The sequence below is a fragment of the Dermacentor silvarum genome, chromosome 3 (assembly GCF_013339745.2).
Source record: "Dermacentor silvarum isolate Dsil-2018 chromosome 3, BIME_Dsil_1.4, whole genome shotgun sequence".
Taxonomy (NCBI): domain Eukaryota; kingdom Metazoa; phylum Arthropoda; class Arachnida; order Ixodida; family Ixodidae; genus Dermacentor; species Dermacentor silvarum.
Window position 1 is genome coordinate 225,489,249 of NC_051156.1, and position 25,851 is coordinate 225,515,099.

Sequence of the window (25,851 nt, forward strand, 5' to 3'; positions counted from 1 at the left end):
GAACGGAGCTGATCGGTACCTAGCACTACCACGGCCGCTGGATAAAAAAAAAAAAAAGGTCATCCCCAGCATTTTCCGGAATTCATTGAACGATTAGCTATTAATTGGCTATCGCAAGGTTAAACACCTTCGCTGGTTCACGGGGGTATATGCCATTGCGCTTGCATCTTTTCTGCACTACCGCCAGGATCGTCCCACACTGTTTGCTCCGCACAGACTAACCGCCGGCTTAAACAGCTCCGCTGTTAAAAGTTGTCTTTGCAGAGTAACTTAGCAGCTGCGAAGCATACACGTAGAGCGTGTATGCGAAGACCACAGGTGTCTCACACCTTTTTTTAAAGTCGAGTATACAGTTTTTTTTTTTTTTAAGCAGCACCAATTTTTTTTTAATTAGAAAAACATATATCTTGGTCACTTTATGTTTAGCATTCGAGTGTACGGATTGGCGGCCTCTAGATACAGAGCTATTTCCGCACTTACGTGCGTAATTAGCGAAGTTACGTTAACTTTCTAATTATGCACAATAGGTGGCTACAGTAAATTAGTGCTTAGGGACCCGTCCTCAACGCTACCTATCTCAAAGAACAAATTTTGAATAGCGGAGTTCATGTGGGAGCTACGGTTCCCCTTGGCAGGCTTCTTGAAACCAAAACTGGCCGCAAAAAGAGTGTCTGCTAGCCACCATATCCGAGGTCACCGCCGGTCCGGCCCCGCGAGCAGCTAGCGTTATCTCCTTGGTGTCTGCAGCGTTCGCAGTCGACGGATATGACGCCGTGCCAGGGCCGGTATTTTGTAGCGATGCCTTTCGCGCTTTTGTCAGTGGTCAGAGCGACGGTCCGCTCGCGTTATCAACGGGATCAGCCGGCCGTGAGCGGTGGATAAGTACGGACTAGTACAGTCATAAGGCATCGCTACAAAATCGCGGCCCTGCAGTATCTAAGCCCAAGGAGCGGGGTTGGCGCTCCAGCGCAACGTGGCGTCCGAAGGAATGACAAATTTGGCGGCCCGCCGGCATTGAAGCGCCAGACCAACGCCGCAGACAGCAAGGAGATAACGCAAGCTGCTCGCGCGGCCGGACCGGCGGCGAAATTCGAAAGGCTGGGGGGAGGCGACACGACACAGACGTTCTTATTGAGGCCAATTTCGGTTTCAAGGAACCTGCCAAGGGGAACCGTAGCTCCCACATGAACTCCGCTATTGTTCATAATTAGAAAGTTAACGTAACTTCGCTAATTACGCACGTGCGGAAATTACTCTGTATCTAGAGGCCGCCAATCCGTGCACTCGAATGGTAAAGATAACGTGACCAAGATTTATAATTTTCCAATTAAAAAAAATTCGGTGCGGCTAAAGAAAAAAAAAAAAAAAACGCCCTATATATTAAAAAAAAAAGTGCATGCGAGGCATACAGCTAGTGAGCGCGGGTTCGTTGCGCGTACGCTTGTTGGTTTTACAGTAAATTTGCTTTGTGCACTCATGATTCTTGTGGGCCGGTACCAATTGTAATTTTAGCCCGGTGAACTGCTGCTTAAACACTTTTCTGAACACCCAATTTTGTCACAGCAGCCACTAATCTGTAAAATGAAGCTATGCAAGAAAATAAAACGGGCATCGTGTTTTACGCCCATTTTTACTGGTGGATTAAAGAACCTTCATACTCAATGAGACGATTACTATATGCACAATACTTCCTGTACCAACTGCTGAAAAATTTCAGTCGCCACTAAGATTGTATTCAGTGGAAAAAAAAAATCACAGGTGTAGGGAAAATTTTTTTATTGCAACTGCACATGTTTTTAGAAACTTTTTTTTTTTTTGTACCTGTACAAAGTTAGTGCCACCTGCCAAAGTACCAACTGAAATCACAGTACAAAAGAAGGCAACCAGCCACAACTGATGCATGCCATCAATAAGATGTTAACAAATGGTTTGCATGCAAACAGCTCCAATCAATAGATGTCATCAAATACATGCAGACATGCCACAAACTGAACATTGATGGTATCTGCCTACACTGCACAAACAATACAGTGCTAGGGAAAACAAGGCAGCACAAAGCTTTTTTTTTTTTTTTTTGTGTGTGTGTAAAAGTGCCCTAGGTTCTTTTACCACCCTGTGAGAACGAAATGTTAACGAGATAGCCAGTGAGGTGACAAATCATGTTTGGCAAGTTTTTTTTCTTCATCTCCTATGCCTTTGCGCTGCAACTTTGGCCTGGCGCTTGGCGCTTTCGCCATTGTTTTTCACAGCAGCAGCAAGGCTGCATTTTGGTCTTTTTTGCATGATTTTCAAGGAGGGGAGTGCTTCCAGTGTCACACTTCCTGTTGTTGTCTTTTTTCTTTACAAGACGGTTCTCATTGTTGCTTCCTTTTGCTTGTGGATGTTCACAAAACATGTGCATGTCGTCAGATGTTATCGTGACAAAGGACAACTCGTTGCGACGGCAAGAAATAAAATGCCGAAAAGGGGGGTGGAGTGGTGGTGACTGCCAGAACAGATGAAAAAATCAAGTCCCAGGCAGAAAAAGGGGTGGGGGAGGACAGCCAGCAAGGGGGACCCAGCCGCCTGGGGGCTGCTGCACGGGAAGAAACACGCTCGTCCGCTCCAACATGCACTCTTTCACAGGCATACCAAACCGAAAAAATACCTTGCTATTACGAAACAAGCCACCTCTCCCTTGTCTTGGCTCCAGACTTGCACTTAGTGAGAGCCTAGTGTGTCTTGACATTTTTACACTGATACATTAAGGAGTTTTGCAAAAAACACAGCCAAACAAAAGGAAAGTGCTTTGGACAACTTTGTTCCAGCACCTTCAATAACCGATGACAAAAACAAGTGCAGCAAAACCAGAGCCAGCAGCCCTCTTCTCCACCTGGCAGTTCTTCATGGGCAAAGTACACTTGGGTGTAGAAAGCAGAACCCTCTTCTCGCCAGCCCCCCTTGGCTATGACATCGTTAAAGCTTTGGTAGCCGACTAAGCACACACGCACACACACTCAAACGCGAAAAGAGGTTTTCTGGTCGAAAGGCGTGTTTTTTTTTTTTCCATCTCTCCCAACTCCGTGCTGCCGACGCTCCGAGCGGTGGGGCATCCCCTCGTCGCAGGTTGGTGGTGGTTAAGGAGGGGGACGTGCACCTCAGGAAAAACAGAGTTGCTGCTGCCCGGGTGTTTCAACCTTCAGGCTGACACGGTGCCCTCGACAGCTGCCGAAGAGGATGACGACTCGAGACTCCCTGAAGGGGCCGCTGCACCGTTGCTGGTGGCCTCACTCCCTCCACTGGCTGCCTGCAGGGTCCATGCAGTAAGAACTGGTTAAGCTCACTGCCTGGCCACAAGAGAAAGCTCGAATAGTAATTAGAAGGAGGGCCGCAAATTAACAGATACCCAGACGAAGGAGATAGGACGAGCATTTACCATACACGTGCGCGTTAATTTGTACCCTTCTAAAAGCTATGCATTACCAACTAGCACCACCCCCAACGCAATAGTGATTTCACTACTGTCAATGCAACACACAAACCACATGAAACAGCAAGGTGCATGAAGAAAAGGCATGCACACCTTGCTTCCTTGCCGGCCATTTCCAGCTGATTCTCTTCGAGGTGACTTGTCCTTAGCTGGCCGCTCTTCCCGAGACTTGTCCCTAGGGGGCTTGTCCTCACGAGACTGCCCACCGCCGCCGCCACCGCCGCTGCCAGGAGACCCAGCACCATCATCATCCTGTGTCTGGGACCCTGGACGCTGCCCACGGCGGCGTGGTCGTGGGCGGAAGGGTGGTCTCCGACGTTGGCTCCCCGTTTGGCCACCACGCTCCCTCTCGGGGCCTGGCTGGGTCTCGCCTTCACTCTCCTGCAGAAATACACTGATTGTGCTCCACACACTACTGTACAGCAACTTGAATTTAATCAATCTAGTGCAAAAAGCCAACTGCCATTGGCACCAAATACTGACTTATTTTTTCTATAATATCAAGCTCATAAGTGCAATATGCACAAATGCATTATCCATGAGCACAGCTATCTCGGTTTTCCTTTCTTTCCACACACAGAATTAAAGAGGAAGCAAAAAGTGCTGCTCACCGCACACCTGAACTGCCTGCATAACACAGGTTTGTTTGCACACAAAAGAATAGCGATATTGGCCGAACCAAATATTGCATATAGTTGGCGTTCAAAAATGCATGCAAGATAATTATTGGCTATGTGCAATGATTAAGTGGACTAATTTGTGAAAATGAGACAATTCAAGTATGACTTATTTATTGGAATACATTTGGCAATGTTAATGTCATTCACTCATCGCTTTCTTTCACAATATTATAGTTCAAATGCTTTGAAACGGTGCTTATGAGTTTTCTCACAAATAAAAGTTTGAGCTAATCTGAAGGTTATGAGAAATTTCTGAAGGTCCCAAAATGGTTTTTCTAAAAGCTTGTGTGGATCTTAACCTTTCCCATTGTCCCAAACTTGCTTGCTTAACTCCTTTTCACAAAATTTACCATCATCCGTTGCTTCATGACAATTTTTATCACCATCGGCATTCTTTTCACCCCGTGACCATCCTTTCAGATCAAACACATCATATGCCGCACTTGCAAAAATCATTTATACACAAAACCATTATTGAGTGTAACCGGCTGCCTCATACAATCGCAACTGAAATGAACACCTCAAATTTTCATAAAGTTCTAAAAAATGAATGTGATGCGTAGCTTTTCTTCTAGTTCTGTTCCGTTTACAGCAATACGATTTTTTCTGTTTCGTTTATTATCCGTTTATTATGTTGCATTTTTTTCCCCATTATGTTTCATTGAGTGCTGTTCCGCCACATTTTTTATTCTTGTTGCCTATTCATTTAATATGTTTCTCTGGATTGTCACGGAATTTGTCACCCCCCCATGTAATACCCTCGTTTCTTGAAATAAAGGTGTCTGGACGTGGCGGTGGTGAGAAATGAGTGCTGGCAACCAGGCCGCCAAGATTAGTGAAGATGACGCCGGTGCATACCGGAGCACCTGGAGTTCGTTGCTAGTTTTTTTTTTTGTTTTTTTTTGCCCCTCGCTAAACAAAGTTGATGAAATGACTACAATTAATGTACAGCAAACGTCAGATTTTTGACTCCCTAGGAGCCGCGAAAATGTTCGAAAACATGAATTCATGCCTTTTACTGCTCCCAAGGGCTCAAAGCACTACAGGCACGTTCTAAATAGCACTAAAGGCCTGCCAGTACACTTATTAGACGTATTGGTGCTCATGCTGAGATTGGAGACGGCGGGTGCTCCGCGTGTATAATTAACAAATACAAACCGTGTCCTGCAACAAGTGCCCCTTCCCACTCAGTATGCTTCACTGCGGAATACTGCTGTACTGAGGCGAAGCTGACTTTTGGGAACTGGCTATATGCAACGCGCCGTGCTTTCAGAGCTTCGAAGCCACTTGCAAGGATCACAAAGGTAGAGTCTGCACCAATGCAGTTCACCAACAGCGGTGAACTGTTTTAAAGGGCCCCTAAACCACCTCAGATATTTTTTGAACATTTCAAGTAAACACGCGCATCGAGTTGAAAATGCAATCACAATCAACGATGCCAAATGCTGCAGCGCTACGCGCCGCGGGCGCGCCACAAAACCAAAAAACAATGCCGTCCTCCTCCCCTCGCCTTTCCGGAACCCCAGCGGTCGTCACGACGTCAGCAGGGGGAATCTGGTGATGTCAACGGTGGAAACGATGTCCATTGGTCGAACAAGAACCTACGACTTCCGGTTTGTCTGCTAGCAGGTACGCGCGCTCCCTGCTTGTCCTCGCCGATTTGCTCGCTTGTGCGCACTTGCGAACCGATAATTACAGACGGCAACGCGAGTGCCAAATCGCTCGTGTTCCAACACAGTCATGCTTAGCGGTCCGATTAGCTGCGCGAATAGAGTGCGACAGTGTTGGCCTTTCCAGACGTGCGCGCAACACCGGGTCTATAGCGGCACGCTTCGCATAACACGCGCCGGCACCGCAGCAACATCAGGTAGCCGAGAAGCGCCGAGTCCACGTCCACGTTACCGGCACGCTAACTCGCCGCACACCGTTTGCCATTCGCGGGCCGCCGTTCGACAGCGGTTTTGCTTGCAAGCGGCGAGATTTCCTTGCCGTACGTAGAGGATGAGACCGGGACTCATTTGTGCGGCAGCCTCACCGCCGCTGATCGCTCGACGGCGCCGATATCGTCGCTAGGCCTTTTCCGGTTCCCTTCAAAGCTAAAGTGGACGGCGCTTCGAAATGAATTACCGACGCTCACAAGCCGCAATATTTTCTTATCGTTGTTATCGCTCTTCGCAATAATTGTACACAAAGAAGAAAAATACGCTGATATTAGCGGTGCCGTCGGCTGCGATGCGAGCACAGCCGAGCCGGTCGTCTCCCGTCGGTAGCCGTGCACTCAGCAGCAGCCAATGTTTTCATTGCCGGTGGCGGAGGCGCGCAGCTTCGCGGTCGTCGATTGGCCCGTTGATGGTGCAGCGGGCGGGGCGCCGGCCGAACTGCATTCTACTTTGGACACCTCTCGTGCAGCAGACAGGAGGCCGCTAGCATGGCTAGCGTGGACGTGCCTTAACCGGAAGTAGGTGTTTTGAGAAGCGCGTTGGCGATGACGTTTGTCACGTGACATTTCGAGCAGCACTCGGCGAGGAGGGGAGACCAGCCAACGAGGAGAGAAGCGAAGGAAAGAGCGAAATGAGCGAGGGCCGTTTTTCGATGATCAAACGCGTGTAACTCCGCTACTACAGCACCATTTCGAAAAATTCTCGCGGCTACGTGTTCGTTGTAGACTCGTGCACAACTGCAACACCATAACTAAATTTCGACCTCTGGGTGGTTTAGGGGCCCTTTAATGAGAAACACTGCACTGAACAGCACGAAACATGGTAGCCAATGTCGAAGTAGCTAGGCGTAACGTTGGTGGCTACAGCTGTCAGCGGAATTGATTATTAGACAGTAAACAAACTCACAACCGTTTGCCACCACTTCGAAAAGTGCGAATACTACAACTGCTCTCGAAGCGAATATCAAATAGCGCAATAATCAAAACTACTGTTAGAAAATTCAAATATTCACACAACATTAATGTCAAAGTATTCATTTTTGTGTGTGAAAAACTGCACCCGCACAAGGGCTAATGGCAACCTCACGCGAACTATGCTGCAGACACTGTTTTACGTCATTTGTTTTTGTAAAAGTAACGAGTGCACTGTCTGCGCTAATGCTGCTATTAAGACACATGTAAGCTCAAAACAGGGTCAAGAATGCACAAACATGAACCTGCGGCTGGATAAACAAGGACAAACAAGTGTCCGGCATATTGTTTACGTTTTTCAAGGTAACATGGCACTTGCGAATTGTAGACGGCCTAACAGCCAAGTGCAATGGATTTTTCCCCTTTGTTTGACGCGTTGACGACTTGTTCAGTCCGGTGAAATCTGATCACCGGTTTGCGAGTCCTTTGCAATAACCGCCTCCTCTTTCTTGCTGTAGTAAGCACAGGAGGCTAGCACTTTGCTTTCCGTAGGCTTGTACTGTTTCAAGCTTTTCTTCTATTGAGCACCGATTCGGCGCTTAAAAACACTTTGTGATCTGGTGTGATAAACAAAGAAACAATGGATCAACAAAGTTTTTGAAGTGTGCCAAGCAAGCAAGCACTCCAGAGTGAACCAGAGTGCTCCAAGGTGCACCGATGCTGTGTCGGTGCACCGCAAACTTCGCCAGGTCGGCTCTCATTTCTTAATGTCAGCGCGTTTCCTATGCAGCCACCGTAGAGAGGAACAGAAGGATGTAACCACAGAGCACCTAGGCAATTCTTTGAACTTTTGAATTATGCCAAGATGGCTCTGTTGAAGGGCCCCTCACCAGGTCTGGCCATGTTGAGCTAACAAATGAGCGAATACAATGCTCGCTAACGATCGTGTCTGCCAAGTATTACATCCGTGCACGCTACAGAAAGAGCTTAAGTTTCAAATCAAACACCGTTTGCCTTTCTTCTAGCGGGCACTGCCCTCAAAGCTGGAGAGTTGACGTACATTGCACAAATGTGCCTACGTAGGTACATGGCAGTGCTGCGACGTCGCTCATAGTGGCGCGTGACTGAGAATTATTCAAGGCAACAACAGTTATTTGCTTGATCTGTTGCTTCAATAGACGAGTAAAGTTTAGAGATACAATAAAACCTACAAACCGAATGTCTGCGTGTTGTTTTACTTCATACTGTAGCAAGAGGGAAACTATTTTCTACCATGTTCCAGTGCATGATTGTCCTCTGTGATCTGCTTGTGCCTGCCTCAGTGTTCCCGTGTAGCACTGACTTATACTGCTAGTCTGCGGAAGTGTGCTGCATAGCAAAAAACGAGAGGGGGGGGGGGGGAGAGAGAGAGAGAGAAATAGAATGAGGGGCCCGTGACCTATGCGACACACAATCCTCCAGCTCTGGTAGGGGAGAATACAGGGAAGGAATTTCGCTTGTGAAGCCTACATGGGGGCAAGTGGCGAGAGGGTCTAAGTCGGCAGTGACGCTCGCCTCCCGAAATCATGGGTTCACGGCACTGAAATATTTCTATCTCGGTGTCACGGAGCGGCATATTTTCGAATGGTTTGGACGCTGATTAACGACACGCCGAATTACGAGCGGCAAACACGTGGGCTCCTGACTGTGCAGCGTACAATGCATTCGACATCGACACGCCGAATTACGAGCGGCAAACACGTGGGCTCCTGACTGTGCAGCGTACAATGCATTCGACATCGACACGCCGAATTACGGGCCCCGAAGTGTCCGCGTACGGCCACGTGGTAGTGCCGGGATCAGCCTTGACAGTGGGAGAGAGGCTGATCTGCGGTTCTTCGTCCATAGTGAGAGCGCGGCCAAGATTGTTGGGAGCTAAGAGAGCTGAATTCGGAGAATGCTACGTAGCGGCAGTTTCCCTACCTGGGGAACTAGGGAAGGCAGAGGCTATTTAGGCGCATGTTTTGGGCCCTGCTGATTAGTCTAGAAGCTGAACCTATGCGCTACTGAGAAGCCGTTGGGGGGCTAGTGCCGTCCAGTATCGCCTGGGCCGCCTGGCCACGTCGGAACTCCGAGGAACTTGTTGGCGTACGAGACGTCAAACCAGCGTCTGCAATGAAGCTCACGGTAGTTCGCCTCAAGTTAGCTCAACCTGCTTGAGAGAAGACGTCCAATCTAGACTCCCGGGAAACCCAGCCCAGCAATTCGCATCCACCTCGACAAGATCGGCCACCAGCATTCTTCGGGAAAGCTTTGTGCGTCGACTTCATGGTTTATGGACTTGCTGCTGCTGCCCGGCCACGCGTATGACATCGTTTGTTTCTTTTTGTTTTCATTGGAACTTTGCTTTAGTCAATTATTGTTAAGTGTTATTCTTGTATATTTGATCCGCGCCATGTTTCATATGTATATGTACTGTTAATTGCTCGTATTTATTTGTCTTCATCATTGTGTTAGAGTAAGTTCAGGTGTGTTAGTCTGTCTTGTGTTTTTTTTATTATTGTATTTTATTACCTTGTGCATATTTATCAGTCGATAAATATCTTGTTTTTTGTTTACTCCCGACTCTGACTCTTTTCACTGTGCTCGCTTGCGTACGGAACGACCAACCAGCTTGTCTACCCCGTCGATCGACTTCGCGCCGACGACGAATCGGGGACAGCTGTGACACTCGGCTATTACTGAACCTATGTGAAAACTTTTTGTGGTAGAACGCTCCCTTGAGGGCACGTAACAACTTCCAGTGTATAACCATAATTTTCTATGTGGCCTGGTGAGGTGCCCTTTAAGAGGAAGTTTTAGCTCGTGCCCCCCCAACTCTGATTCCCATCTTTTCAAATACAAGTAAAACACAAACGATTTTCTGAGATACCACTGAATCAATTTTAATGAAATTTGTTGTACTCGAGAGAGAAAATTAAATTCTAGTGCCTGTAGGAAGCAGAATTCTAATTTAAGGCCTTAATTTAAAAAAGGGAATATTCAAAACCTGGTAAGTAAAAAAGTAGAAGCTCAGAGTACACATATTTGTAGCTCTGCACCAAGAACAGGTATCGTTCTGTAAACTGCATCCATTCAAAGCAGACAAATTTGATATATCAATTTATATCTTATATGAATTTGTTACATTGTTACAAAGTTCTACTCACATATAAGTTGTTTATTTGAAAGCCATGTATAATATAACAATTTTGTCAGCTTTAGGTGTACTATTAAAGTGCCATTTACAGAATTGTTCTTGCAGATGCTAAAACGAGTGGTTTCCTAAAATATACATACGATTCAGTGATCTGATTCCTCTCTGTCATCCCTTTAAGGGGGGACGCGGCTTTCGCATCGCGAAAAATGGCAAAAAAAAATCGATTTTTTGAAAATCACATTTTCAGTTTCTGTAACTCTTATTCTATCTGATTCCGAAATATCATCACTGAAAACCAAGTAGAAGTGCTCTAAAAAAATTGTATAAGCCAAGGTGCCGAAAAATAGCGCGGAAATCGCGAAAAAACGGCGTTTTTCATGCCACGATATCTTCGGAACGGCGCAGTCGAGCGCCGCCATCTTGGTCTCGTTGGAAAGCGCATTTCTCCGCCTTCAAATCTGCCGCTTCAGCTATCTCCTCCATACAGAAACAAGCACACAAAAAGCAAATGATTGAAGGTCGTGCCGGAGCCACCGATTGGCCGCGCCCACCACGTGACTCCAGCGCGGTTCGCCATTGGTCCGGTGCTCGTTCCGTGATGGCGTCGTCTGCTCCGATTCTTGCGGTGCCCTCGCGAGCTCCGGACAGTTTCCGTAATTTCGACGAGTGTTAAAGCGGGCGCAACATGGAAATAGCAGTAGTATGGCCGATCCCGCTTTTTGTGGACGTCTCAGACCCGCGGCTAAGCATTCCGAGCATCGGTGACGCGGACTTCGCGACCGAGCTTCGGGCACGGAATGCTCGGACACGCGGCTAAGCCTCTCACGCGTAGGCGTCTCCGACTCGGCGATGAAGCACATCGCGCGCGGACTTCTCGGATCCTTGCCTAAGCATTTCGTGCGTTGGCGCCTCCGACTGCGCGACTAAGCAAATCGAGCGTCGACTCCTCGAGCCCGCGGCTACGCATTTCGCGCGTCGGCACATCGCTTAACAAGTGTCGACTCCTCAGACCCGCGGCTACGCACTTGGCGCGTCGGCACCGCGAGCGTCGACTCCTCGAGGCCGCGGCTAGGCATTTCGCGCGTCGGCACCTCGGACTGTGCGACTAGGCATTTCGCGCGTCGGCACCTCGGACTGCGCGATTGAGCTTACCGAGCGTTTGGATCCGCGACCAGGCATTTCGCGCATCGGCACCTCGAACTGCGCGACTAAGCTCGTCGAGCGTCTATTCCGCGGACCCGCGACCAGGCATTTCGAACATCGGCACCTCGGATCGATCCGCGACTTAGCACATCGCGCGCCGACTCTGTTATTGTAATGCCACGATATCTAGTAATAATACCTATCATACCACCCCTTCATAAAGAGAACCTCATCATGAGCTCTGTTCACTAGGCCACTTGGGCTGGCACAAACACCTGGCTGTAGAAGTCAGGCATGATACAAAAGTACAGGCTGGAAAGCACCTAGCAGCTGCATTGCTGCCTATCAGTGGCTCTCCTAACCTTCATTGTCAATGGAAGATGATTCAGAAGGCTGCTGAGAGCCTTCATTCAGTAACATGGTCGATTCTACCAAAAGAAAATAATGCATCACTGACTGCACTATAGGCTGCTGTATATTTATGCCCACATAGTTCTGCACCTCACTTGGTTTGAAACCCAGGCACCATGCTCTTTGTAGAGCAGCAGTAAAGAATGCCATACAAACATGAAAAAGGCAGAACGAAGGCTCAGCAGACCAGAGGCCACATGTCCAAGAAGCCCCACATAACAAAAAACATCAAAGATTACAACTTTGGTGCATTTTAGAGAACTGAAGAGAAGGTGCAACTTTGAGAGCCGTTTTCTCAAAACTGTTTTTTCGCCTTTCTGCTCAGTTTCTGGGGCTGATTTCTTCGTTACCATTTAGCCTATTTTGATTCTGTTTTTTTTTGTCACGTTCCTTGGACTACAGTGCAGGTCGAGACAGTCTTGGATTTTTATCTTGACATTTTATAAATTTATGGCGTGGCTATTTGTTCACCCCGAAAATGTGCGTGGTGCGAAGGTAACTTGAAAAATGACTATCTAAAAAATTTGTGTTGCGAAAAAAAAAAAGTAAGACTGTCACGACCTTCAGCACGCATTGAGCTATGCAGTCAATACTCAACGAGCCTTCCATCATGTTTTTTAAGCTCCCCAGGCCCTCCAGAAAGTTCAAGAGAGAAAAATTCTGCTCAATAAAATGTTCTCAAGGTATCACTCTGAAACTTTTATGGAAGTATCAGGGAGACATTCTAAACATTTGTGCCAATTTTCATCAAAATCCATGAAGAAATCAGGAAGTTGATTTTCAAAGCCACGTCCCCCCTTAACTAAATGATGGCTCTTGAAATTTCACTGATGTTGTGAACAGCAAATTCTACTTGCCTACTTATTTTTGAAATACATGTAAGAGCAGATATCTGCATTATTAGTGAGTCAGCATGACTGTGTTTGAAGGTTTGCACCAGTCAGCAGCTGTTCAGGAAAGTTCAGGATAGTGTACCATGAAATGCAATCGTACAATGTCATCAAGAGCAGAACAAGCTTTTTCTTTTTTTTAAATACAGTAAAATTCCGTTACAAGAGACACTCGGCTATAAGAGACATTTGAAAATGGTTTGGTTGGTTTTCCTATGTTCGCCTAGTTAAAAACATTGCATACAAGAGACACCCAGTTACTAAGGACAACTTTTTTTGGGTCCTTAGAGTAAATTTTTCTTAAAAGAGACGTCCTTAGAGTAAATTTTTCTTAAAAGAGACACAACCCCGACACGCTCATGCAACGCGGCTGTCGTACAGTTGGACCCAGATATATCGAATCACATATAACGAATTATTGTGTATAACGACCAGCTGTAAAATCCCCTTGAAAAATATGTGTACAAGATCTGTATTTTATATATCGAATTACCTATATGTCAAACTTTTTGTGATCCATACCGGTTGGTTTGACTACCAACCGGTATGGGCTGCATTCCCTTGGCTCAATTCTGTTCCGTTCCTCAACCGTATGTCATCGCTCGTATGGTTGCGACTACAAATTGCCCTGAATTTCCTGTCATTATGCTTTTATATAAATGCTATCGCACTGCCTCATCAACTCTGCGACAGAGTACCATTGAGTTGGATTTCCGTAGCAGCGTCTGCGGCGCTGGTCGTTTTGTATGCCTGTAGTCAGACTCCAGAGTCATCGCCATGTTTTCATGAGACAGCTCTGTTCGTATCAAATATGTGTTTAAAGCGCACTTTGATGCTGATGTATAATAAAGTGGTCTAGTCAGACTCCTCAGTGTTTTTAGAATTTTTGGTTAAAAGAGACATGTTTCCCGGGTCCCTTGAGTGTCTCTTGTAACGAGGTTTTACTGTACTAGCATAGAACGCGCAGCATTTGTAAATGAACATTATGCATTTTTCCTGCCTACATGTGGTACTCCTGCCATGGAGAGAGTTTGCAAATTACTACATTAGGATCACACAAAACTGTTCTAAACAATAGTATGAAGAGGTCAAGATGGCACACTCCATATCTTTACAGTCATTAAATGTGGATAAAGCATATGACACTACATGCAGGCTCATTCTCCATAAACATGCCATGCAACAGAAGGGACAACTTGGAAAATAATGGCATGCATTCCATGCAAGTGCACATCCATCATGGGTGCAAGTGATATTACCAATATTGAGAAATAATAGCTGGAAGTTCACATATCTGGAAAACAATGGCAAGCCAAGGAAACGAACACTAGCCACTCCCCAAAGCCTCAGAAAAAATACAAAAATGCACTACAAATGAAGTAACATACAGTGAACGACTTCGACAATACTGAAATGAAGCTCTTCAACAATGAAATACATGCTCTGCAGTGCATGCCAAGCATGCACAGAGAAGTCTGTGCATGTTCAGCCTATACTACAAGCATGTCTGTGCAGTCAGCTATGCAGTCAGCTTACGCAATTTCAGAAGTTTGCCAACCACTGAATCGCCAATCCGTACACTTCTGAAAAGCCAGAGCAAGCCAGACAGCCAACACAGACAAATGCTAACCACATAAAAAGTACAGGCAAAAAGAGCCTGGCACATTGTTTTGGTATTTGTTTACCCCCTTGCAGCAACATTGAAAATGTGCATATATGTAATGTTATGTCCTCACTGCGAATATAAGGTCCATGTTCGTTAATCTCCTTTGGTTCAAATTTTATGCAAGCTTCCTTTAATTATCTTCCGCACAGATTTGCAACACATCTGTTCCTTAGATTTCGCTAAATAGGGTATCAATGGCCTCTGTATGATTCAAGGGATTTTTCCAACCTTAAGGCTCTGCCTTACCTAGAACCCGAGTTGCATGGTACCGATTTTGAAACTCAAGAAAGCGTTTTCCTGGTGACTGACTTCGAAGTCTCGCAACTGTTGTTCTAGGTAAGGCAGAGGAATAAGGTTGGTCTTATGGAATTCCTTGAGTCATACAGAAGCCACTGGTACCCTGTTTAGTGAAATTGAGAGAGCTGATATCTTGCAAATCGTTGCAAAATATTATTTAAAGGAAGCTCGCATAAAATCGGAACCAAATGAGATAAAAATGGACTGCATGTTCAAAATAAGCACATAACATTACATGTATGTACAAGTTTTCAGCACCATATCTCAAAGGATAATCCCCCCCCCCCCCCCTTTTCTAAGACCCACCTACCCTCTTGATTTAAAAGACAAAAACCTTTCACACAGCCTACTGTAATTTGTTTATAGTAGACTTCCGTTAATTCGACTCCTTGTAATTTGATCACTATTGGAGGTCCCGGTTAGCGCCCGTGTATTTTGCTCAATCTTGCGCTATTCTGACCCTAAAAGTGGCCTTCGGCAGATAATTCTAGCTCGACCATTCACCACACACGCACCCGACCTATGATCACTACAAAATCTCGGCCTAATCTTGCCAGCGATTGAAAATTCAATGCATGCACTGATTGTACTTTCATCTTATCTGTGGCAACAGCATGACAATGATAGAGATACAGACTGCATGACGAGATCGCAGGCAGGCAAATGTGCGTGCAGCAACGTGATCACAAATATGGGCCTTATTTGGGGGCAATTACCTTTGAACATACTTTCACTTTATTGACATTTTGCGTGGCTAACACCGGACACCTCAATGGACGATAAGCGTTTCTGGCACGCATTCTAAGAATACCATTGCTCACACAGAGCCGAGATGTCCGAGACACTAGTCATGCAAAAGTAAAGTATCCCCAAAAGTGGTCACCCAAGAATGCTGCACACTTGCGGAACCTGCCATGGTTGCTTAGTGGCTATGGTGTTGGGCTGCTAAGCACGAGGTGGTTGGATCAAATCCCGGCCGCTGCGGCAGCATTTCGATGGGGCAAAATGCGAAAACACCCGTGTACTTAGATTTAGGTGCACGTTAAAGAACCCTAGGCGGTCCAAATTATTCTGGAGTCCCCCAATACAGTAATTCTGGAGTCCCCCACTACGGTACGCCTCATAATCAGTTTGCGATTTTGGCACATAAAACCCCATAATTTTTTTAACCCTTTGTGGATTTATTGTTTTCTGGCAAATCTGATATTACGTTGTTGCTACTGACATTTTATGTTTATGCGATCCCCATCGAGCCCGAATTATCCGTCACAGATCAATAGATAATGGGGAGTTAGATTTTTTTTAAGGCCATTTTAGTCATGCGTGCTATGCAACTCTACAGACTAATGTAATGTGGCCACACATATTTTGCGCAGTTGCTACACTTAGCACACATAGGCGCAAAATCCTTTGTTTCACTAGTCTCAAGAAAAGAAATGCAAGCATGGCAGCATCGTTCGTATACGGTGACACTGTTTGTAATAACAGCACCTGCCTGCGGACAGATGTAATCACACCCATGAGCAATAAATGAGCACATTTCTGGCTTTCAGTGCGCCTAATGCTTGACACGCTGTTTAGAGGTATAAATAAACATTTTATTTATTCACGGCCTACTTCCTAAAACGTTGACTTTTTTATCACAAGTAGCAAATTTAGTTTCGAAGCAACAAAGATACGTTCGGCAGTTTTTTTTAGTGCAGTCCAGATATAGCAAAGATCGGTCATAATAACGATTGGATTTTTTTGGTTCTTGATATTGTTATCCATGGAGATGCCCCCCCCCCAAATCAGTAAATTCTCTCTCTTCATGATCTCTTAAAAATGTCAAAGACGTGTGGAGGTTTCAGATAACCTTCAGATAGGCATATTTTGTATTTCGAATTGCCGATATAGCCAACTATTACGCAATTCTCTTTGAGTTCTATACAACCAGGGATCGACTACCTTTTGGCACCATAGCCTTCTCGTCCTTCAGACACACGCCTGTAGTTACCACCAAGAATTGCAATCAGAATGGATGTAGCAGCATTTGCAAAGCTTGGTTTGGGACATGACAAGGAAAGAAGGACACATACACAGCTTTTTAAAAACACAGCCTTGAATTCAAGATTGCATGGTCTCTAGATATGTCCCATAGAGAACCCCCAAGAAAAAAATTTATAGCACTAGTACTACTCCACCAACACACTCACAGGTGACAAAAGGCGAAAAAAAGAAGAGGTTGGGGCGAGAGGTGCCCGCAGCCGCACCTTCGCTTCCCCGTCGAGGCCGCTCTGACTGCCTTCAGTGTCACTGCGTGGTCGCCGCGGCCGGCGCCTGAAGTAGCGGCCATAAAACTTGCGAGGCTGGGGGGGCCTCCGAGAGCCACCATCGGCTCGGCCGCCCGAGTAGTCCCCGTCCTCGTCATCACCGCGATCCAGGTCCTAGGAAGAAGCACCCACACTCGTGTGCCCTACTTCTTTTTCGGCTGTGGGCACTGACTGGCTGAAGTAACGCAAGTGGCTGCACTCTTTCACAGTGCACATCAATAAGTGTAGAAAATTTATATCTGAATAAAGACAGATAATAAAATAAAATAAGCTTCTCCTCACAGACAGACAGCAGGAAAATTACAGCCAGAACTACTACCAAAGTGGCGACATTAAATTTGCTGAAGCACACCGTTTGAGACCACAACATAGCAGCTACACTTCAACCATGTCCACTTGCATTGCTTCAGCACGCCCTCACAGGGGTCAATTCAAAACATAGGTCCGAAGTAAAGCAGGAAAAGGCAACATGACAAGCCACTGCACCATCCAATACATGATGCAAGTACAATTCTGCACATGTATATTCGACTAAAGCTTGGCCTGTAAGTGGAGGTAAAAAAAAAGCTGTTTCACACAAAATGTGAAGCATCGGTAACCACAACTGGCACATTACGGTTCCTACTGAACCTGTATAAAATGTATAAAACGTTTTCAGTGTTGTAGATAGAGAACTCCAGCTTTGGTCCCTTCTTTTTTCATAACATTTCACATTACTTGCAGACAACTTATGGTTGTTACATTTACCTCACAGCTCGTTTATTATCCAGGGCACTGTTGTACACTGCTGCCTTGAGAGGCAATTCTGCTTGAAGTTCCATAGCCTCTTATATACTGTATAGACTCGTTTAGGGGGACGCAGCTAGTTGAGACGGAAAAATCACGGAAAATATTGTTTTTGGTAGCGATAGCAACATTACGCCAGGTTTTCGCCTCTTCGACGTCGCCTCACTTTGAGCCGTGGCCGCACTGTGACGTCACAGCATGCCCCTCGATTCTCCAGCAATTCGGCTCGTTGTGGTCACCGCTTCTGCTGTTGAGCGCTCACCGCGCCCTCTGTGTGACGTTACACCACAGGCCTCGATTCTCCGGCAACTCGCCAGTGACAATGTCGCCACAAAAGCCCATTAGTTTACGTATCATAGCAGCGTATTCATTAGTGTGAAAAATACAGTTTTACCTGTTGGTTGACCGCAACGTCTCTCCTTCCTTAGTCTAGAGGGAAACCACCAAGTTTAATAACAACATGTCTAAAACTACAAGCGAAGCCTAAGTGCAGCCGGGGGTCTGTAGCTATCGTTACTCGACTAGGTTTAACCAGAGCTCAATCACAGCCAATTTTTGTCATTGCATTTTTGAAATGTACTGCTATTTTCACACATACCGTATTTACTCGAATCTAACGCGCACCTTTTTTCCGATATATAGGGTCCAAAAATTGGGTACACGTTAGAATCGAGGACGACCCTAAATTTGCGATATTATATCGCCATCGGCATTTCAAAATGGTCGCCTCGTACGCACTTCCGAGCCTAGCTGTCTATGCCTAGCTGCAGAAGCGTCCTCAGTGTGTTGTGGTGGTACATGTGCTTAGGTTAGTCTACCCGTTTTCTGCGTTTGATCTACCAGCATGGACATGCCGACAGCAATGATACGCCGAGTTCATCATGATGCCGCTTTTAAAAGGAAAATCATCATGTGTGCGGAGACGGACGGAAATTGGGCCGCATTACGCGCAAGCAGAAGGAGAAGATTTTTGCCAGCAAGGCTACACGAAAGGGCTTCAGTGGACCGAAGCAGGGCCGGTTCGCCGAAATAGAAGAGCGGCTTGCAGAATACGTTCAAGAGCAGCGAGCAGCGCAGCGGCCCGTGACGACCGATCTGCTCAAAGTCCGGGCAATGCAGTTAGCCCTACAAACAGGGCTAATGCGGAGCAACTTCAAAGCGAGCAGGTGCTGGCTGTGAAATTTTATGAAGAGAAAAGGCTTTTCTCTTCGAAGGAGGACGGGGATATGCCAGAAGTTGCCCGAAGAATACGAAGAAAAGCTGCACAGTTTTCAGCGGTTAGTTTTGAGCTTGCGCCGCAGGAACGGCTACCACCTCGGACAGATTGGAAATGCCGATCAGACACCGCTCTACTTCCGCATGCCTGCCACCACAACCGTTGAAAAGAAGGGGGCGAAGCAAGTGCGCGTGTTGTCTTCCGGCCACGAAAAAACATGCGTCACCGCAATGCTTTGTTGCACCGCAGATGGACACAAGTGGCCCCTGTATCTTATATTCAGACGCAAGACGCTCCCGAAGGGAATCGTGTTTCCGAGTGGCATGATTGTGTGTGCAAATGAAAAAGGTTGGATGACTACGGACTTGGTTGCCGACTGGATTGATCACGTCTGGCGCAAGAGGCCCGGCAGCAGTTTGGGCCTGCGTGCGATGCTTGTGCTCGACGCATTCAGGTGCCATCTCGACCAACGCATCAAAGACAAGCTCGCTGCGTGCAACACTGACCTTGTCGTGACACCCGGCGGCATGACATCACAGCTCCAGCCGCTCAATGTTTGTTTAAACAAGCCGGTTTCAACAAGCGTCGCTATGTTGAAACCGGAGCGGAAATTCCGTACAAGGTACAAGTCTAGCACCGTAAAACGCCGAAGACGTCGAAACCTCTGTGTGCAACGACGAAGCCGATACTACCGTAGGCCTAATGAGCGCATCGGCTGCCGCAGAGACCATGATAAGACTATCAGCTACCGGCCCTTCGAGCAGCAATCGCGTGTGCCAAGATACAACATATCGACATTCCTCAGAGTTGGACGAGGGAAAAAAGGAAAGCGGAAGAAAAACTGTTGGAGTTGTTATCCGCTCCAGCAACTGAGAGGAAACGCGACTTCGTGGGTGACGGCACAGACAGCGCGACTCGCCCGCTTGATGGGATGACGTTCACAATTGTAGATTTAAATACAGTGAACACTTTATTGTCGCATGCCAAGTGCTACAACTTGCAACGGTAAACTTCAAGTCAGCCAAAATGAACGGGAGTATGGACTCGCCGTGAAGTTGCGTTTGATGTGCGCATGGAGAGACTTTGTCGGCATGGAGCTCGCAGCACGTAGGTAGCTTTGAAAGAATGAACCCCTTCACTGTGAACGTTCTACCTGCGCGTGCCATGCAGGCATCCGGGAATCGACAGACGGCCCTTAACGACATATTTTCGTTGATGGGCATCAGCCATCGTGGTCTCCACGCGAAAACGTGGCAACGCTATGTGAAGACAAAGTTGACACCCGCGTCTGATCACGCGGCGTGTAACCTGATGATCGACTGTGCACAGTCGGTTCGCGAACTTTACGCCGAGCTGCATGTGCTCCACCCGTAGAACAATGCGGTGTCCTATGATGGGTCATGGATGACCCATACACGATCATTCATTGCACATCGACGTTGGCACCGTAATAGAGTTGTTTAGCAGACTTGAGTTAGACTTCGTTGTTATGAGCAACTTCTGTGCTGGTTATGAGTCAGGCCCAAAAGAGTGACCCTGGCTATGGAGCATGGAAGGATGGTCACCAGTGTAAAAAAAAAAAACACTACCGTACTTAATAGAATCTAGGCCGATAGTTTTTTTCAAATAATCACATACGAAACTCTAGGGTCGGCTTAGATTCAAGGCTTTAAAAAAACGCGGCAGTTTTTAACTGAAACTGATAAATACGGTGCATAGTTAGCGCCATCTAGAAAAGTCAGTATCGCAGCCGCTACTAGCCGCGCCAGTAGCCAACTGAAGTACACGAGCGACGTCACCATTATCGTAATGGCACCAAATGGGCGATGCCACTATAGTGCCGCTTTATTAACATCTACTATATTTACTCGAATCTGACACATGACCCTAAATCTGCATCGGAATTTCAAAATGGCCACCTCGCACGCGCGTCGAGCCTAGCTACCGTAGCATGCGGAAGCTTCCTCCGTGTGCTTCAGTACACGTGCTTAGGCAATAGTCTACCGTCTGTCTTCACGTTCTCGGCGTCTGCTCTATCTATCAGCATGAAGTACCGAGTTCATCATGATGCCACATTTAAAAGGAAAGTGATCATCTGTGCGGAGACGGACGGAAATTGGGCCGCATCACGGGCGTTCAGAGAATCCGAAACTTGCGAGCGGGACTGGCGCAAACAGAAGGAGAGGATTTTCGCCAGAAAAGCAATGCAGAACGGTTTCAGTGGACCAAAGCAGGACGTAATCTGCGACGATCCACTCCGGCGATACGATCACCTTGGCTCTATCTTGAAAGCAATCTGCGACGGATAAAGTCCGCCGCGCGCCGCGTTGAAGTGTGCATGCTAGCACGAAGGCGCGCTTCGTCTCCAGCATTCTGACAGTTCGTTTCCGCGGTCAACGAGCGAGATGTGTTCATGTTTGCTTGTGCGCGCGTGACACCGTGCTTGTTAATAGCGGTCTACTAATTTGCTATCGCATTCGATGCATCGCCTTTCGGGCGAAACTGCGACTTTTTTTTATTCATCACAACTTCAGTGCATCGGGAGGAAATCTATTTTTCCAAATGACAGAAAGTTGTATTTCTGTTTGAAAGCATGAGGTGCGCGGTACTGTAAAGGACTTTTTTTCCCTCACGAAAAACGGGTGGGCGTTACAATCGAGTAAATACAGTAGTTGTGCTAGCCGTAGAGGCATCGTCAAACGTTCAAGCCGGGAGGAACTTCGGCATCGGTCTGTTGTTGGAGAGGGCCACGGGAGATGGTTTTTGCGTGCGCCGCAACGTGCGCTCCTTCCAAAAATGCAGCATCTCTAATGAGCTGGATGGTACTGAATATAGCGCACTGTTTGAAGATGTCAGCAGTAAGGAAGATAGCGACGAGGCTAGCAGCGATGGTGACAGAATGAGCTCAGCATGTTCAAATTTAATAAATGCTGTTTCATTTTGCGAATGCTGTCCTCGCTTTTTTCGTTCGGCCTACATTCGAGGTAAGTTTTTCTTTTCCGACTTCGAACTTTTGGGGGGTCGGCTTAGAATCGGAGTCGGCCTAGATTCGAGTAAATATGGTAATAAATAAGAAGGCTGGGGAGATGGAGACTACCCTGACCCTCTTCAGAAGATCTTTAAAGCGGTACAATCTGCGGTACACCACAGTCCTTTGTGACGGGGACAGCCGCAGTTATCTGGCATTGCAAGGGGACCAAGTCCAACGGTATATCCCAATTGAAAAAGAAGACTGCGTGGACCATGTCCAAAAACGCACGGGGACAGCTCTGCGCAACTGTGTTGCGAAATACAGAGGCCCTGGCCTTGAGAGCCTCGGTGCAAAGGGCCGTTTGAAAGAAAAAGGAGACTTGATCAACAATTCCAGCTCCTACTATCGCACGCCTCTCTGCTGGCGCCCTTCCACCCCTCCGAAAATGAATAGGTCACGCCCACAGCTTTACGCCGCACCACTCTCCGAAACACGAATGGACTACGAACTACGATGATCCAAGATTGCACGCTAGCAGTGGCATACGCCAACATGTAAACATTAATGTTTTCCCAATTAGATCCCTTCAATCAATTTTCATTATTTTCAACATCCCCATTCTTCATGCTGCTGAAAGACCCGGTCTAAATCTGCATTCAAATACAATGTTGTGCTCTTGACATTTCCATAGCAAACAGGCTACATACATTTTTCAGAGAGGTAGAACACACACACACACACACACACACACACACACACACACACACAAAGAACGAGCAGCATGTATAGAAATCGGCAGAACTAAGTTATATGAGAGCTACATTGGCATGTGGATCGTGATGCCCTGCCGCTGCGCAGTGTGAACAAGATTGACAGCTTCTTGATGACTGCTGCTGCTGCACTAGACAGAGTCATCAGCAGGCTGCCTGCAATGCTTGGCAATGGCATGTACTGGTGACACAAAAGAGACTGCCATCACTAGCAGTAGGCAAACCAAGATCAGCGGTCTGCCATTTTAGTGTGACTATGTATTCATCAACATGTACCTTGGCCTATAATAATGCCACCAAAACATTTTTTGGACACTGAAGTAACCGCAGAAGTATCAAAATAAATGCACACTCAGAGAAATTTTCACCCCATGAGCAGTGTTAAAAGACCCATAGGTCGAGTCCTAAAAGCCACAACATGTTCAGGCCAGTTGCACTGGAGCATTAGCAGAGCCACAAAAGAAAACCGGGGTGAGCAATGAAAAATGGTGTGAGTACTAGTGGTTACTACCATGGTGCTTTGGTGAGTGAAAAAGCCTCTGAAAGGTGAGAAGAGTGAGTGTGCGAAAGAAGGGAGCATGCCAACTGGGAGCACATACTGTGCCAGGCAAAAGTACTTGCCTCCCCTTGAAGGCTGGCACGATCTCCTCCCGAGTTGCGGGGAATGCCTCGTGGCCTGCGGAAGTAGCGTCGGTAGAAAGGCCTCCGGGGCGGGGGTCCCCTTCGGGGCTGCCGGTTGGACCCACCGTTGTCATCTTCACCCGCAAGCTCTGCCCCCTCACTGTCCTCCTGGTCCTGAAAGGATTGGAGGAACATGTCATGCCACAAAGTTCTGTTTGAAACCCTGCACCCTCACTTCACATAATGCAGGGACCAACTTCACTGCACAAAGAAAACTGGTCAAAACGTATTATATTGGAATCTTATCCCGGCACAACAAAGTTTGCTTCAACGAAATTTCCATCACACTGAAGATCTCTTCATTTCCCATCGATGTCCCATAGAACACAGTGCATCAGAATTTCTACCAAAATGAACTATATATAGGCTTGCAAAACAGCAGCTGCAGCTTTCCTGTGCGTTTTTATTTTCTGATAGACAATTCCACGAATATGCTTTACAGTTTTAAATTCTAGTTCATTGCACAGTTAAGAGGTTGTGAGGCACACACGCGCCCATCTTTTCTCGCGTACTTACGTTGTCGCGTCTGCAACCATGCGACTATGCCCTCTCCCGGTTCCCTGTCGCCTCTCCAACGCACGTACACTTCTCTCCCAGCTCGCGGGAAAAGAAAAGGTATCCAACGGGCGAGGAGGACATTCTCCTTGCAAATGGGATAAAAGAGCGCCACCAGGGGACTAATTCCTTTCCACGTTCAGTATTCACATGCAGATCATTTGCGGCTTCCTTCAGGGGAAGACATGGGCTTTCGGGTTGGTGCTTGCTGCCGCATTTGGTGCAAAAATATGGCCAGGAGGAAGCATCTCTATTGCACAATTATGAGTAGCATGCGCGCAAAGTTTCCTCAGAAGCCAAAATTAGGCACAGGTCATTGGATCAGTGTGCTGACTCGATGACTTCGTTGCAGCTGAATTTCAAATACTGCATATGCAATGAGGGTAGCTATATGGGCTTGTTGATAAGTCTCCTATTTTGTTGTAGCAAAGGGAGAACACAGAAGGAACATGAGACAACAGACAGAGCAGGACATCCAGCTGCAAACAGATGTGAACATTTCCCATGTCACCTCGCACTGAACTTCTGGAACCGCTGTTGAGCACTTCAATACAAATTTCAAAGCAGAAAAAATATGCAGCGTGTGCCACAAAACCTCACAGTAAGCAAACCTGGGTGTCGGACCAGCTGCATCGCTGAAATTGCAATCATATGAAATGAGACCTCTGATGCGTGCGACTGAACAATTTCTTTTTCAGCTCCAGTCGCAGCATATGAAAGAGGCTTTACAGTCCGTTGTAATGAACATTGTCATGAGTAAGAGGCCGGAGGCGAAATAAAAGAAGACAAGAACGATGTGATCGGAGCGTTCCGAACGGCGCGAGCGCGCGAGGCACGTGATCCGAGCTGTCATCGGGGGAGAAGCAAGGCCGAGCGAGCATTATCGACGTGGCTCCGGGCCAGGAAGGTCGCATCGCCAGCTCCGCTCTGGCGACGGGAGACTTGGGGGTCTGGCCGTCGACCTCGGCAAGTTCGAGTGAGGCTCCTGGACCGGCTGCAGCCTCTCACGGCAGGACCGGGCACCCCAGAAAGGACCCCTCTTCCTCGGCAGACCGGCACGTTCGATGATCCCCGGAACGCCACGTCGGCACTCGGGAAAGGAGCTGGACGGAAGCGGCGGCCGAGCACGTCACTAGGCCTAACCCGTCAAGCCTCCCTGCCACGTCAACAGCGACCGGGTTACCCAGGCTCCCGAGACGAGCGAGTTGTAGGGTAGGACCGACTTCTATGCAGCACCGTTTATGCGAAGATCGGCGAAACAACCACATTGAAGAGTTGACAAGTCTCCGGCCGGGAAAATACGCGCATCGACGAACTTTCGTAAGAAAGACTTTCTTGTATCGTCACTACAGTAGGCCAGTGATGCCAGACTTTGGGGTAAGAAGGGCCTAGGACTAACGGAGGCGAAGTTAAGGATATTTATTGATTCATTAGGTTGTACATTTGTTGGCATTTATTTATTCATTGTCTTTTAGTTCAGTGTGTAGCTTGATTTTCGGTTTGAGGCTTTTTGGTTTTGAGTTCGCGTGTAAATAAAATCTGCTGTGTTGCCATGCGTCTTCCCTCTCCATCTCTCATAACACCCGCATGCTCCCGAGATCAGTGACAACAAAAAACATCACAAACATAGACTGTATTACCACTTGTTTCTGTAATGCCTCTTGGGCCCTAAGAGTAAATAAACGAAATGAGGCATGGGGAGCATATTAGAAAACCAGTGAGATCCCTTACCTGTGTGACATCACCCAACCATTACAAGCAAGAATAGCGAAGATGGAAGAAAATGAGATGTTGCAGTTATCAAGTAATCTATAAATGACCGGGCTTATGTAAACTACCAAAGCCTGAGCCTTACTGATCGTAAGTACAAAGTTGTACACATTGCCATCAAAATTATTTCAGTATGCCTTTAATAGTGGCCGCTGTGAGGAAGGCACAAACCGCGAGGTTCTGAACGCTTGGCCAACAAGAATTG

General features: G+C 47.0%; 1 protein-coding gene across 2 annotated transcripts in view; it reads right to left on the bottom strand.

The window, feature by feature from the left end:
• Positions 1-1,761: 1,761 nt before the first annotated feature.
• Positions 1,762-25,851, bottom strand: part of LOC119446811 (Y-box-binding protein 1) — a 28,390-nt gene continuing 4,300 nt past the window's right edge. Inside the window, exons 6-9 of one of the 2 annotated variants that reach the window (XM_037711373.2) lie at positions 23,262-23,435; positions 16,838-17,011; positions 3,563-3,850; positions 1,762-3,286 (exon numbers count right to left, since the gene is read on the bottom strand). In XM_037711373.2, coding sequence (XP_037567301.1) covers positions 3,179-3,286; positions 3,563-3,850; positions 16,838-17,011; positions 23,262-23,435 — 744 coding nt within the window. In that variant the 3' untranslated portion in view covers positions 1,762-3,178. The remainder of the gene's footprint in view (positions 3,287-3,562; positions 3,851-16,837; positions 17,012-23,261; positions 23,436-25,851) is intronic. The other variant, XM_037711374.2, reaches the window with a different exon arrangement.